Here is an 11,156-nt window from a genome sequence, read left to right on the forward strand (position 1 = left end):
GAAGCAAGATACTTAAAGACAATGCGAACTTAGTCTACTCATTTGCAAGATGTTTTAGCGACACCCAAAAAGCAACAACTTATTGTTATAGAGTCAACAAAATAAAAACAAAATTTAAGCTAAAGAAAAAATGCAAAAAATCTTAATGTGGCTGACACGAAAAGTAAGCTATTTATTCACTTAAGCTGAACAATAAAAATAGAGTGACTAATTAGTCATGAAATATACCACTATATATAGATACTTTAAACACAAAATAGCTGATCATAAAGTTGAAATGTTAATCAAGGTAGTTGGAAATATTTTAAGAAGATTTATCCGCATCTATACTATATTTTAACCAAGTGAGATTCCAAACTTAGTTTTTTGTTGACGTTGAAGTTGGGACTATATTGCAAATCGAAGAATACTTCAGTCCAGTAAGTTTATTTGTTTTATAGAAATTTCAGGAAAAGTAACTATTTAAAAAGTGTTAGAAGTTTATCTAATTTATTATTATTTCGTCCATTTCCTAGAAGAGTCACTTAAAGTAGCTGATCGTGAAAATATTTCTACTCTTAGAGTTATTTATTCGTATAAGCTAAGCACTTAAAATAGAATGACTAATTAGTCATAAAAATCTACTACATCGAGACTCGTTAGACATAAGAACTCGTAATCAAGTTGAAATGTTAATGAAGTTAAACTCATAATAAGAAGATTCAACAACATCAGTCTTTGATATAGTATCTCAATCTGAGTTAAAAGTAAGTGAGATTGCCAAAACGTATCTTTTTGTTGATCTTGGCATTGCAAATCGAATACTTAGTGAATTTATATTATAAATATTATATGTCAGTTAAGGCGTCCACTTCTAAACATATGATTAATCTCTCCAAAGTCCAATTAAATATTCCTCGAGTCCATCTAATGATTCACTCTTTCATCTTTTTCCCAAAAGTTTTTATTAAAGTATTGATCGTGAAAACTACTCTTTTTTAATTCATAGAGAAGGATCTTCAAGTCTAGCTAATGATTTACTTCTTTTTGTTTTCAAATGTTTGTGCATCGCAGGACTTCAATTAAAAGTCGAGAGCTCCTCGTAGATTTTATTTCTATGCCTTCACTTTGCCTTGACTCCGCTTTGGCAGCAATTAAAAGGACCTGCGAGTCATAAACATTGAAGCTTCTCTTGTTGCTGCTGTTGTTGTTGTTACTGTGTTGCTGTTGTTGTTGCTGAGCTGCCACCCGGCGGTGTTGCTGCATCCATTTGCTGCGACTCCCGCTGTTGATACAGCTCCTTGTTGTGCTTGATTGAGCTTGAAGTTGCGCCTCATAAAATCGCGCTGCCGTGTCGTGGGCATAATTACACTTTTCAATTATGCATAATTATGTGCCGCGCAGCAATTTGTGTTTTGTCGTTTAAAAATTTAAAGTGCAGCACATCTAACCAACGTTCAAATCTCACACTGCTCTTCCTTCTCCCTTCTCCCTTCACATCCCCATTTCTCCCTCTCTAACAAATGCGCTGCTGTTATGCGATATGCCCGAAGCGAACTGAGGCGGATCGACCGCATTTTTGTTTGCATGTCCCACTGTTTTCTGCTCTCTGCTCTTGTGCATTCTTTTCACTCTGCGGTTGGCATTGGCCATGTCGCTGGCAAGGACAACGAGACCAGCAACAACAGCAACAACAGCAGCAACAACAGCGCAGCAGGCAGACATAAATCAGGATTTTCGCAGCCTGGGCCACAAATGTTTTTAAAAGGATTCGCTGTGGGGGCTGAGCGCGCAGCGCAGTAAAAACAAAAATAACTTTGGGGGTCGTTTGGGTTCGTTGTCGTTGTCGTTGTCGTTCTCGTTGTCGCCTGCAATCGCTGATAATCTTATGCATGCTTAAACAGGATATAGATACATATATAGTATATATATATACTGGGTCTATGGCAATGTTCAAGTGCCGACTTATGACTTACCCATCATGCAGCAGAGCAGCGTCGAAAGGGTCAACATTTTGATGCGTGGTTTGGGCGCCGAGCGCCAATTGCCTCGAATCTCCTTTCAGCTCCCTTTTTGTCTTCTTTCTCTGTCCTTTTCACTCTTTAGCACTTTCACTTTTTACCGTGTTTTTTGCTTTACTTGCGCTATCGATTTGCACTTTATTTGCTTTAAGTGTTTTATATAGCTGCACTTTTAGCAGTTTTTTTAGCACTTTTCCCGCTGGTGGTTGTGTTGTAACTGTAACTGTAAATGATATTTTCATTGCGCATTGCACAGACAACACAACACAACACAAACACAAACAGCAACAGCGACAGCCTCTCAATGAATTAAACACTCGGCGTGACATTTAAAACACTTAATTCCATTGGCAGACATTTTAATCTTTTAACGTTCGTTTGTTAACCTTTTTTCGCCACTTTCTGGCTGTCACTGCTGCTGTTGCTGTTGCTGCTATTATTGTTCGGTCTTCGGTCTAGGCCAAATATTATTTGTTTTCCTTCTTTTAGCCTTTTATTTATGCCACTTTTGCCGTTGCCGTTGCCATTCCTTGTTGCCCCCGCTTTTTGCTGCCGCACAGTTTCAACGCTTTTTGCTGCCTCGTCTTTGCAGACCAAATTGATTTTGTCAGCGCTCTGAACTTAAATTGATTAAATTTATCATTGTTTTTTATAAGCCTCGCTTTCTATCCTTGTATTTGTGTTAATGAAATCCATAAATTGATCAAAATAAAAAAGCACCTAGAAAAACATTTTAACGACCAGATTAAAGACAGAAAAAGCAATCATGAAAAATAAATTATATTTAATTTGATGCTTTAAATCTAAATGTAGTCACACTATTTTAAGAACTCTACTGCCTTTTATTTATAAATATTTAAGGAATAACTAAAAGCATTCTCCCTCCCTTTGACATGTGAACCGAACCGAACGCAACCTTCGAAGTTAACCTGCTCACTTTTAGTTTTAAACACCTCTGGCCGCAAAGGGAAAATAAAAATCAATTAAACTGTGTTACCACGTATCCATTTGACCAAGACAAATCTATCATGCAAAAGATAACCAAGCGATGTATGATTAACAGAAACTTTAACTATAATTTCCGTGTAGCATATTTGATGAGCCCAGACTGACACGCATGTCTATGGAATATTGATGGGATCCCAGCCCACAAATTAGACCCAAAAATAAATCTCCGCCCGCTTAAACATACTCAAATATGTATTTGTATATATAAAAATTCTATTCCATACATACATATGTGTATCTATTTTCTTTCCTTATTCGGGTTTAGAGACCCAGCCTCGGGGGCTTGTCACGCCTCAAAATTGAAACCCGCCCAGCAACTGTCTGAGTGTCTGGCCAACAACTTTGGCATATCCTTGAGGCTGTCAGTCATTTTTATGTATTTCATTTCACTCAGTTGGACATCAATCAATTTAGCCAATGGCAGCCAGAAGTTTCTTTATTTTTGGACCAAAACTCTGCTTCCTTAAGCAGAGTTGAGTGTTCACTCGGGTACTCGCAAATTTGTCGCAGGCGTGTAAAATTAATTAAAAGCTAATTAATTGCAAATTTGCAACAGTCTCACCAACTAATTACAAACTGCAAATGGTGCTGCCCCGGGTTGAGAGGGCTCAACTTAAAGGTACAATGACTGACAGCAGCCAAAGGCAAGGCTGAAGGAGAGACGAAGGCTTCGCTACCCTTTGCTTGGTTGCCGGGCTTCAATCAGCAGCAGGCTTCTTAGCCCGCTCAGCCTTGGCGCCCTGTGTGGGCCACTTGTCACTGTTGCTTCCGTAATGGAATTAGAGACGGCAGGCAGCAGGCAGCGAGCAGGCAGCGAGCAGGAAGACAGCCAGAAGGCAGAGGATAGAGATAGAGGACAGAGGCAGGCAGGACATCGCCTTCGTTCTCGTGTCTCTCAAAAGTGTTAACGCACTCAAGTTCTTTGTGTATTGTTTCTCTACATGTGTATGTGTTTGTGTCTGTGGGTGTCATCCCGTTTATGTATGTATGTGTGTGTGTGTGTGTGTGGCTTGGTAATTGTTGCCTAAGGCACTGAAAGCTCAACTGAAGTCCACTTGTCGCACTCTCTTCCTCTATAGCTCCATCTATCTGCTGTCTCTTGACTTAGCTGCTGCTTCTCTTGCTGTCTTCTGTCTCCTGTCTGCGCTGTCTGTGTGTAGGTGTAATTGTAAACGTCTGCAGTTTGTTGCTCAGCACTTGAGCTCAGCCCCCCTTTGGCGTCGCTTGCCATTATGCTTAGTATCCGTGATTAGATGACATACCCAGTTACCCTATCGTCCCCCTATCGACCCCTCCCCCACCTCATCATCGTTTTGGCCATTTCCGCAATGCTGCGTTTCAGTGATTCCCTGTGCGACATTGCCTCGCATTGTTCATGAATATTTTATTGATACAACAGCATTGTGTGCTTACTTTAGTTTAGTATCCATTCTGTTTGCTTGTTTTGCTAAATTGAAAGCAATTTACGCAGATTTTCCCTGCATTTAAGCTAATGATTATGGCCTCTGCCTTCTGTCTTCTGCCTTTTTCATATGGCAATTGGGAATTGGCAAAGCTTCAACGCAATTTCGCCAATTCAAAGCAAACTCTATAAATATATTTTAAATAAAATGCCAATTCGAAAGGTTGTTCTCAGCTTAAACTACTCGTATTTATTTTGCCAGCTCAAGTGCTTATGCTCCTCGTTTTTTCTTTTGGTCTGACTTAAATGCTGCTAAGAACGGTAAAACGGAACTTTCCGTTGCGCGTTTTTCTTTTTGGCGACTTTTGTTGACGTGAGCTCTTATTTGTCGAAAAACTGAGCGAAACTTTTCTCGCTTGTCTGCAACTACTTAGTGCAACAATCAAGGACAAAAGTTTCCCTCTTTTTTTTTGCGCGCGTTGGCTCCAACAATAGTTATTTTGTGGTTTTTTTCCTTGTACAACGTGACGTATGTGTAACACATTGGTTTACGCAATGCGCATACGCACTGTTGGCTGGCTGCTTGGCGATCGTTCAGATGACCACAAAAACAAAAATGCCACCCCAGCACATTTTTTGTGTTAATTTTTTATGTGTTTTCTATTAATTTTTGTCACTTTTCAGTCGGCGAGGGCTGTGAAAATATTGAATTACAAAATATTGCTGTTCGAAGACAATTTGTGTAGACAATTTGTTTTGACGCGTTATTCCATTTATCGAGCACTGGCAAAGATCAAAGGCGATAAAGTACACTCTCACTCTCACTCTCACTCTCGGTCCCGTTCTCATTCTCATTCTCTCGATGATGAGCTTGTTTTGTATTGACTTTGGTTTTGGTTTGTTTTATTTTCTGTTTTGCTGTTTTTAATTTGTTAATTTATTCTGAGCATTTGTGGACGCGTTCAACTAAATATAGAACAACTTAATTTGCTGCCTGCTAATGAAACATAGTGCCACAGCATTGGAGTCTAGTTATGGAGTGAGAGGAGACGGCAGAGGCGGGGGCGGGGGCGTGGGCAGCATAGCATAAGGGCGAGACGTTGTGTAGGCGTAAACACATTTTTATTTGTTTTGTGTGCGTTTTGCTGTTTTTATTTTATTAGTTTCGTCTTTTGTCGCCTGCCATTTGCTAACAAGTTGCGAACACGCGGCAAGCAGCGAGAAAAAAATCGCATATAATTCGAAACGATGTCATAAAATATTCGCGTGCGTCGCGCGTTTTACTAAACTGCCCCAAAAGGCAACGGGAACGGCAAATGGCAATGGCAATGGCAACAATACAGCAACAGCAACAACATTGGCAACAACATTGGCAACAAACAATGGGCCCATTCAATTTCATCTCCTGCCCAAGCCGGCAATGAGGCAATGAGGCTTTTCCTGCGTTTTCACACGTTCAAAATTTACGACTCGACACTTTTTTCCATCGCATACGTTCTTCTTTTTTTTGTTTGCGAGTTGCTCTCAACTTTTGTTTTACACACACTTTACACACACTTAATCCATATGGAGAACGCAAAGTGCAATAGATTTTGTTTTGTTTTGTGCACTCGATTAACTTGTTTGTAGATTTTGGCTTGTTTTGTTTTGTTATCGAATACGTTATCGGAATATTTAGGATTAGTTGACGAAAACTTTTGCGTTTGTTTCTGCTTCTGCACGTGTCACCCGCTGCGTTTGTCTCTCGCATGCGTTCACCGTCGTTGTCGCACTGAAACTGAAACTGAAACTTATTTTTGGGCCTTGCACTTGCCAGTCAGTCAGCGAGGCAACGAGGCAGGCAGCCAGTCCAGGCAGACGAACCTTTGCCTCCTCCATTATCAGGATGAGGTCTCGTGTTGTCGGTTCTAGATTGTCGGTTGCTCGCCGCTCGGTTTGTTGTTGCTGCCTCTGTTCGTGCCTCGCTGTGGCATCGTCATTTGTAGTGCCTCGTGTGGCACAGCCGATTACCCAGCTGTGCTCAATTCGCCGCAAACAAAGAGTTCTCTTAATGTACGCTCTCGCTCTTGATGTGCCACTTGTGCTCTTTCTAGGTCTAACAAATTACTAGATCTAGATTACAGCTGGGAAATCAAGAAAAACTTGCCGAGCTTCTTAAATGTGCTTTGACATTTCAATAATAATTTCAAAATATTGAATATCAATTGAAAAATATTCAACTCAATAATAGGTAATTTTCAATTTAGTAATCAGTAATTGAATCCTCAAGTGGACTTTTTATTCTTTCAATGAGTCAAACACTTTACACTGAAACGTTTTAATAGTATTAGATTTTATAAAAAGCAAAAATTTAAGTATAACAATATATAAATTCAGTTCAGTTAAGAAAAGGTATTAGAAGCTAACATTACATTAACGTAAAAATAAATATAATCAATTCAAAACAGAAAATAAAAACTATTTTTTTTTTTTTTTTTAATTAATTAGCTTCTTTATTTAACCAGTACAGCAAGAACAAAATAGTACTATAACAACACAGGTAAAAGAAATGTTTATGTTTGGGCCAAACCGTATATTAGTTTAAGGTGTTTCTGAGAAGTTTACTATTGGGTGAACGTTTTGGCGAACCCTTGACGCTTCAATCGCCTCAACGGTCTAGCTGGTAGGAGACTCCTAGCGAGTCTGCTTTTATGAGTTAGCAACCTATCGCTATATCGGCTTGTGTGTCTGCCAATCTGCTCCTCTACAGAATGTATTTTCAGATCGCGGTGTAGGGTGGATACTCTCACGTACCAAGGACAGTTTGTAATTTGCCGTAACACCCTATTCTGCAGTACTTGGATGCGTTTGTAGTTTGATTTGGCAGTAATCCCTCAAATCTGCATTCCATATATCCAGATTGGCAATATGCAATGTACGTAAACTGCTCTCTTTGCGCGAAGAGAAGCAATTCTTTTGTTGAGCAGCCAGCGCAATTTCTGTAGCCTTTGGCCACAGTTCTTCGTGACAGTTTTTAAATGTGGCGCAAAAGTGAGTCTCTTGTCTAGAACGATACCAAAATATTTCGCAGAGGTAGATTGTTCCAGAGTCACGCCTTCGAAGTGATTAGCTGGAGTGGTGGAGATTTTGTTTTTGTGGAATTAACCTTCAGATTCCACCTTCTGCACCAAGCTGCTAAGCTATCCAGGTATCCTTGCAGTCCGTTTGCAGCTTCTACTCTGCTTGGAGAGTTGTATAATACAGCATACAGCATGTCGTCCGCATAAGTTGCAATGAGAGCCTTGGAGGGATCTTCCAAATATATGCACCCATTAGGATGGGTAGGTCATAGGTGTATAGGGAGTAGATCAGAGGTCCTAAAACACTACCCTGCGGGACTCTAGCTCTCATGTGACATGCTGCTTACTAACATCAAATAATTATAAAATTAATATCATTTAACTACATAGTATATGTACATAATCTTATTTTAACTTTCAGTTTAACACTTCCTCAGCTACAGCACTATTACAATAATTAATAATTCTGACTTTATGGAAATTTCGATATAATTTTTCTTACTTATTATAATGTATAGTATATAGCTATCAAACACTTTCTCAGGCTTAAACGACACCATCCTCAATTAAAATTGTTAAAGGTCAGTGTAAATCTTCAATCATTCAAATTATTTAATCAATAATCCCATATTTTCAGAAAGCCCACGCATTATTATTACAATGTGAAATTTTATTATGTTGTATAATAAATCGCATACTTTATTACTTTCACTTTCAACAACATCATCTGCAACAACAATGGCTATAGGTCAGTGCTGTGTTGTAAGTTATCAAACAGTAAAATAAATATTTATTATACGTAATAATTTGACATTTGAAGGAAGCATACTGAGTGCCAAATCGTCATTATGTCAACATTATTGTTATTACTTTTTATCTACTATGAACGTAATTATCAAGCACTTTCTCAGTCTTGGAGAGAGTCCTCAACAAAAGTGGCAATATTGTTTACTACCAAACATTTAAGATAATAAATAATATTATCAATACACAATTTTAAAGATCATTCATAAATAAAATATAAAATTGTATTTTATAAAAATCTACTCCATGTCAACGTTATTGTTATTATTTTGAATCTTCCACAGTCTTAGACAACAATATCCGCAACAAAAATTATTACAGGTCAGTGTAATGCTGCTAGTTATTTAATATTGAAAGTTTTTTATAGTAACTATACACTTAAAAAGCGAAAACATTACTGGACCAATATAAAACTGTGTCAACATTATTTTTATTACATTTTATCTACCAAACTATTAAGCACTTTCTCAGACTCGGACAACAGCATCCGCAACAACAATGGCTGTAGGTCAGTGCTAGTCAAAGCAGCAAGAAGAGCAACAATTAAAGAGCGCGCATGCGCACAAAAGAAACTCGCTCTCATTATTTTTTATTTCTCTTTTGCGGCGAATTGATGAACTTATAATGAAATTTAGGTAGCGCCTTTGCATAAAAAGAGCTAATGACAATATAAATTCACATGCCTTGTGGAAATCTGCTGCAGATGGGCAGCGGTTGCTGTCATTGACGTTGAGTCGCTGTCGCTGTTGTTGTTGCTGTTGCTGCTCCTCCTTCTCCATCTTCATCTCATTCCACAACTGCAGACAATATCAATTTATATAGAGGACAGACATTTATAGTTGGAGTTGAGTATGATATCTCTTGGGATAGTGGAGACCATTTTATCGTGGTGGCGAAAATCAGTAATTAGCGTAAATTGAGTTGGTAAAAAGCGCAAGTGCTTTGAATTGTTGTTGTTATTCCTGTTGATTATGTGGCAATTAGTTGTCGCTTTTGCGGCATGCCACCCTCTGTGTTGTCTTGACAGCAACAACAGCAGGTAAATCCCCATCCAGAGAGTCAATCCAGAGCAGCTTAGCATCCTAATTAAACAAGTTGATTAATTTCGCCACCCGCTGACCTTCAGCCTCTCGATGCTAAGGCTTCTCAACTCCAGCTCAATCCAGCCTCAACTTGTGGATAGTTTTGATAAGTTCTGACCTGGGTCATCTTACCATACAGAAGAAGTTTGTTGCCAAGTTTATTCCCACAAGCTCGCATATATTGTTGAAGGTATTAAACTGCTCAAAATGCCCGCAAGCCATGCAAAAGTTTCCCATATCAATTTTCGAAGCGTATTGCAAATATTCTTTAAGCCAGCCAAATGACTGCAAATTCATGAAAGAGGGAAACCCAAATAAAGTCTTTTGCTGCATACATTTTATGATTTATGAAAATATTCCAAACTTGCCACAATTATATATATTGGGCCACCCACAATCCAAAATCCACTGTCCAATGCCCACTGCCCACTGTGGTAATGCAATCAGCTTCAGCATTAAATTAAATCTCCGAGCAGAGAGAGAGTTTTTGTTTGGGGCAGTGTTGCATATTCAACAATTGCAAAACTGGGCGAAACCGACGACGAAGTAATAACAAATGCAAATGAATGCTCAAGAAAATTTAGTTACTACAAAATGTTCGTATTCCTTGCTCTGACAGACAAATGCGCAGATGAGTTTTTGGCTTAGTCCTTGGAAGGAAGGCAAGAAGCCTCCTTCTTGGCTTCCCCTTCGCTGGTCGACGAACAATTGAATTGGTTTAATTTGTTGCTAGAATACTTTTGGCGAAATAAATAAGGAACAATTGCACACAATGCACAATGCAATGTAACAAAGATCCAAGACGAAATTTAAGCCAAGCACATACATACTCTTTGCTCTGTCGTCCCTTCGTCCTGCTAGTCAATATAATCAAGCTGCCCAATTCCCCAGCAGCTGCCGCACACAAAATGACAAAAAATGAAGTGCCAATGTGTAGACGACATGTTCGTGGCAGCGAGAGAGAGACGAGGTGACGAGGGAAGGGGCGAGAGGATCTCGGCACTGATGAGTTCACTTCACTGAGCAAATGAAACGATATTGTTGTCAATTTAGGTGCAACAAAGAACAACAACGAACAACGTCAGACAAGACAAAACAAACAGCATGCATGATGCCTGACAAAGAAACCAACCAGAGGGAGTGAAAGTGAGAGGGGAGGGGAGGCCATTGAAAGGGAGAGTATTAGTGTGAGTGTGAGTGTGAGGGGGTAAGCATTCAGGAAGATATCAGAAAGGATGACAGCAGTAACATCAGCAGCCCAACTACCAGCTGGCAGCTACCAGGTTTCCGAGCACATAACAACAAAGGCAAACAACAACAAATTGCATGTCCTTCCGCCTTAGATGCAACACAATATACGCACTCATATTTACTTTGTCAGGTAAAAAAGGAAGGGGATACAGAGGGGAGCTGCATTGGGTTAAGGGCAAACTCCTGCTGCAGCATTAATGAAAACTGTAAGCGAACTGACACAGATAACATGGCACAAGAGCACACACACACACACACACACACACACAACTCACATTGCCACATGCCACATGGGTGTGGCAGTATTTGCAACACACAGCAGGACAATTTCCGCACCTGCGGGAAGCTGCTGAAATTGGACAGCTATTTGGTGTTCGATATATCTGCAGTTAAGTGCTTGCTTGCCTGCTTTCTGCCATGTGGATGCCATGCGGCAGCTGAAACAATTGTCAACTCATTAAATGCACTTCAAATTGACTTCATTGCAAAATTGCATTTTCTTTGGCCTTTTCCAATAATCCTCACTCCAATAAAATCAACAAAGAAGAAT

At 39.4% G+C, this 11,156-nt stretch overlaps 1 protein-coding gene across 3 annotated transcripts in view; it reads right to left on the reverse strand.

Moving 5' to 3' along the window:
• The window catches only part of LOC132791024 (zwei Ig domain protein zig-8), a 38,738-nt gene extending 36,515 nt beyond the window's left edge, over positions 1 to 2,223 (reverse strand). For all 3 annotated transcript variants that reach the window (XM_060799797.1, XM_060799799.1, XM_060799800.1), the window contains exon 1: positions 1,956 to 2,223. In XM_060799797.1, the coding sequence (XP_060655780.1) occupies positions 1,956 to 1,992 (37 nt within the window). In that variant the 5' untranslated portion in view covers positions 1,993 to 2,223. The remainder of the gene's footprint in view (positions 1 to 1,955) is intronic.
• Positions 2,224 to 11,156: the final 8,933 nt, after the last annotated feature.

Source organism: Drosophila nasuta, chromosome 3 (genome assembly GCF_023558535.2).
Source record: "Drosophila nasuta strain 15112-1781.00 chromosome 3, ASM2355853v1, whole genome shotgun sequence".
Taxonomy (NCBI): Eukaryota; Metazoa; Arthropoda; class Insecta; order Diptera; family Drosophilidae; genus Drosophila; species Drosophila nasuta.